General features: G+C 32.6%; 1 protein-coding gene and 1 long non-coding RNA gene across 2 annotated transcripts; one reads left to right on the top strand and one right to left on the bottom strand.

Annotated features, from left to right (window-relative positions):
* Nucleotides 1-206: 206 nt before the first annotated feature.
* On the bottom strand, nt 207-2696 carry LOC121121436 (transducin beta-like protein 3). The gene is made up of 4 exons (XM_040716366.2): nt 2516-2696; nt 1944-2457; nt 640-1891; nt 207-577 (listed from the first exon to the last, which is right to left on the bottom strand). The coding sequence occupies exons 1-4, from the start codon at nt 2592-2594 to the stop codon at nt 227-229; spliced, it is 2196 nt and encodes a 731-aa protein (XP_040572300.1). The 5' UTR covers nt 2595-2696; the 3' UTR covers nt 207-226.
* A 65-nt stretch (nt 2697-2761) lies between these two features.
* On the top strand, nt 2762-4631 carry LOC121121773 (uncharacterized). Its single transcript, XR_005865569.2, has 3 exons — nt 2762-3135; nt 3452-3680; nt 3914-4631. It is a non-coding gene; the product is annotated as an uncharacterized lncRNA (long non-coding RNA).
* The last annotated feature ends 319 nt before the right edge of the window (nt 4632-4950 follow it).

The raw sequence follows: 4950 nt of genomic DNA on the forward strand, positions 1-4950 counted from the left end.
CAAAATCGGGGATGATCATACAATAGAGGAAGAAATATACCGCAAATTTCCAAAAAGTGTGTACACTTGACATGGAATGCCCCAGTACGAAAAACCAAGATATTTTATGGAAGTTTAACAAAGAATTAGAAATATAAAAAGTAAGTACATTTGGTATGGAAAAACAACAACTAAACTGGAAAATGAAAATAATGAAATGGCAGAAATGGAATGATAATTTTGTTATTTATTTCATAGTATCAACTAACAAATCAACCACAGCTAATCTTCTTTCAAGATTTCGTATTCTTTCTAAATGTTTTTTAGAATAGCTTAATAAAGATGCAACAGTCTTTGAGTCATGATCTTTTTCTATAAAATTGTCCGATTTGATTAAAGCATTTAGCGCAACAGAAGACGCAAAAGCGTGTTGTCCGAATGTATTCCAATTTGACACCAAACCAGTTAGAGTATTCCTCTCTTTCGGTGATAAAGATTCAAAAGCAGATTCAAGTTCATCGTTTTCATACAAGGCTACCAAGGCACTCAAGGCACGTCGTGGTTTGTTCATGCGAATGGAATATTTAAATGCTTTTACCTGTAAGTAAACACACGTCATATTTATATACTGAAAAGTCACTTCAAAAAGATATTACTTACCCAATTTTTCTGCTGAAAAAAATTATCCAGAGACTGTTCTTTTTTTATCTGTTTTTGTTTAGCTTCAATTTCCTCTAAATTAGATTCCTCGGTAATATCATTCCATTTGAGTAATCTACCATCAGCTCCTCCAGTGTATATACAGTTTTCCATGGAGTAACATGCCCAAACTTGATCCTCATGTCCATCAAAGGTTCCAGCGCATTCTCCACTTTCTGTATTCCAAAGTTTTAAGAGGCCATCGGATGACACAGACATAATGGTAGATTTATTGTAAAATCCACATTTCAGGACAGAGCTTTCATGTCCTTGAAGGGTCTTTAGACAGCTAAAGCCGTTCAATTCCCATATTTTTACATTTCCGTCAGTAGAAGAAGTAAGTAATATTTTATCAAATTCAGAAAATTTAACACACCATATTCCTCTTCTGTGACCTGTTAACGTTGCTACCACTTCTAAACTAACTGTATTCCAAATTTTGGCGGTTTTATCCATTGCTCCTGTTGCAAGAAGGCGCCCATCTACGGACAAATCTAAGGAATTAACTTCTCCTTTTGATCCCTCATGAGCTAGAATAGTTTTATGACTTTGAATAGAATCTGTATAACTCCAAACTTTTAGAACAGAGTCTTTTGAGATTGTAAAGAAGCAAGTGAGTGAATTAAAAGCAACGGATGTTACAGATGTAGCATGGCCTTTGCATACACCCAACATTTCAATGTCTAGATTATCATTTAACTTCCATAAAATTGCAGTTTTGTCTTTACTACCACTTAATATCATATTATCTCTTCCAGATAAGGCGACAATCGCTTCATTGTGCCCCCTGACAAGTTTATGTGTATTCAATGCAATATTATAAACGTTGAAATCGGGTGAGTTATGAGCAGTTACAAGATACTTATCTTGTAAAATAAGCAAATCCAAAATTTCATACACGTTTGTTGGGAAGGTTTTCAAGCCATTGTCATCAAGAATAGAAAATAACCCATCTTGGACGAATAACAATCCATCTTTAACTTTAATTATTTCTCTAATAGGTCCAAGTTCAAATGAATTTTCATCAATTTTTCTATCCAAATCCGTCACTTTTAAGTCATGTTGATGATATAACCTTAAATTTGCTTCATTATCCCCGGCAATAAGAAAATTTTCATTGTATAGCTCCAATGAATGTATGTCTGTTAAAGTAGGGACGACTTTTAGAGGCTTGTACGCATTTTTCTTATCCCATGATACAATAATTTTGTCTCTGAAACGGAAAACTAATGTCAATCAATACTTAAAAAAGGGCATTGTCATACCTCGAATATGTAAATAAGTAATCGTCAGAAAGTAATATCCTATCAACCGTAGAATAATGTTTTTCTAATGTTATCAAAGGACTACTTTTGATATCTAATGTCCAAATATGAATTTTTCCACTATCCGTTCCAACGAACAACTGATTATTCCCTATTAAAACAACTGTAGGAAGAGAGACACAACCTCTAAAAACTCCTTTACATGTAACCCCTTCTCCCAGTAAGTCCCAGTGCTTTATAATACGATCTGCAGAAACAGATATAAAGTCCGCTTTATCAATTGCAAGGTGAATGAGGGGATTCGTATGCTTAGGATTCCAATGTCTCATTTCCTGTCCATTTGAATGCTCTCGAACAAGTCCAGATTTGTGGCCTGTCCATAGCTTGTCTCCTAGAGTCGTAAGACAATATGCTACGTCATCTTCATCAAATTTTAGAGTCTGGATCAAAGATCCATCCGAGAGCTGAAGGATATTGACTGCACCATTTTGAAAGCAGGCAATTTGAGATTCATCTAACAAGAGAAGCATTACAATTAGGAATTAATTAATAGAAAACGTTGTTGAGCTTACCTAGTATTCGTATAGCACCTCCAATTGACAATTTGGGCTCTTGAGACTCGGATACGACGAATTTTACGGAATTCTTCATCTTTGGACATATCACTCACGTGTGTTTGTTATGAAAGAGTGGCGCTGCGATCGATGTAAACACAGACTTCTCTTTCCCTAGCGCGCGCGCCTTACACTCGCTTGCTCTGTTTGCTAGCAAGCTGTACGTACTTCCTCCTCTTGTTCACTGGATCCTCTGTACAACACTTACTCGCAAAAAATTATTCATAGTCTTATTCAACAGTTTTTACTCTTTCCCTTATCCTGACTGAATATTGTACATTTTTGGGTGCAAATTTCTAATAAATATGGTTTAAATATTTGAATTAAATAAAAGTAATATCAAATATGTATTGAAAAGCCTTAGAAAAGGTCTTAATTTGATTTTTTTTTTCATCGATAAGGGACAATAAAAGTAGAATCATTAGAGAGAAATATCTTCTTCTTATCATTCTGTAATATTTTTTTTTTGTAGTACAATCCTTTTCCGCTCATTATTTTATTTAAAAAAGTAATATTCCTATGGTTAACCGAAAAAAGATGCCCAAATTTACGTAGGGGTTTAGCTCATATATAATTAGGTAATTAATAATTGACATATTTCGTACTTTTCTATATTTTTTGGCTACTTAGCACATTATTTTATTATATTACAATCATGACTTGATCTTCATTGATTTTTAGCTTTGTTTAATAATAAGAATTGAACTTGGAGTGTTTACACACATAAATAGTCATGAGTAAAAATTGAGATCCGACCAATGTATCGATAAGCCGATACTAGGTGGACAATAAGTCATTTATGAATAATATCGATAATTTGTTTACATTTGTCTCTTATTAACAATAATTTAATACCATCTGTATTTTCATCGAACATTTTATTCCAAAATAAAGCAAGTCTTAAAGATTAATTAACCCTCAATGAAACTGAATGAAGGAAATGGACGATGGTACAGCAACAATGAGACTACAAATCATGAAAGGTGGTTGGTTAGTCGCAACAGTGACCTTTAATCTGGACAAATTCAAATAGAGGCCCTGATTGCAAAAATACAGTCATTATACGTGGTAAGAACGTCAAGGGATGTCATCGATGATCAGGAGATCAATATCAACGATGGATGTTATGTATTTAATATGTCCTTTCCGGTTTTTATCTTCTTGTATATTCGTCTATGTATTATAAGTACTGAGTTTTACGTATTATAAATAGTGTCGTCTTTTGTAAATATATTAGAGTATAATTAGATTACACATGAGCATATAAACAGTGTTACATTATTCCTCCACGTGAAATGTCTCTTGGTCATCCTGGATCTCTCCTATTATAAATAAGATTGTGTCTTCCCTTTGGAGAGTTTTGATATTAATGGAATACTGCATAGTTAACCATCTCTTTTTCAAAGTTTTTGTATTTCCAAATATTTTTTATACACAAGTGTTTTAATTTCACTGTCTATTTAATGTGTCAAATCGTACCATACCCTCTTATTGCAATGAAAGCCCTAGAGATACTCATACCATTTGTAAGAACATATCTTAGTGAGAAATCATTTTGGAGGATGTTCAACATAAAAACGAAAAAAGGAGCAGACTCTGTTGCAAAAACGATATGAGAGTGGACCTTGCCTAGGTGATGCCACGCATTTCTGAACTTGTGTCTGAAAGGCAGCATCAAAAAACACATTGATTTGCAGCAAATATTCATTGAGCTAATATTATTGTATTAAATTCTTGTTTTGTTGATTTTGTTCTTTGAACACAGTGTTTTTTGGTTGCAACTGATGCATGGCTCATTTTGTGCACTAAAAAAATATATATCTATGTCCTGTGGAAATCTTATTTTATTTTTTCAATGACTAAGGTGTTCGGTGAATGTACTGATGAAGCTTGCAGTGTTCAATACCTCCAATAAGGTTAAGAACCACATATAAATAGTGATTTATAATAAACGTTTCTAAATCAGATCTAAAACCATCTACAATACATACAAAATACCCCCCCCTCGCTAAAGAATCTTTGTATTATTTATGTAAAAAAACACTAATTCAATAAAATATAAAAGGGAGTAGAATCTCTGAAAATACACATATTTTAAATGTCATTCAATGCAACCAATATTTACATGAATATTTGAATTTCGTACCATATTTTAATAACAATGGCGCCCGCAAGAATATATTTTGACTATAACGGAGGAGGGAAATTATTTGAAATATTAAATTCCTTGCAAAAAATTTCAAAAATCCACATCCATTAACAAAAAATTAAATTTATTTAAATTTTTTTTCAAAAATCCATAGTTACTCTCAAAAAATTTCTAAATAAACAAAATTTAAATGTTTTGTAAACAAATATCCAAAATTCACATCTGCTTACAAAAAAAAAATTCA

This window comes from Lepeophtheirus salmonis, chromosome 7, assembly GCF_016086655.4.
Source record: "Lepeophtheirus salmonis chromosome 7, UVic_Lsal_1.4, whole genome shotgun sequence".
NCBI lineage: Eukaryota > Metazoa > Arthropoda > Copepoda > Siphonostomatoida > Caligidae > Lepeophtheirus > Lepeophtheirus salmonis.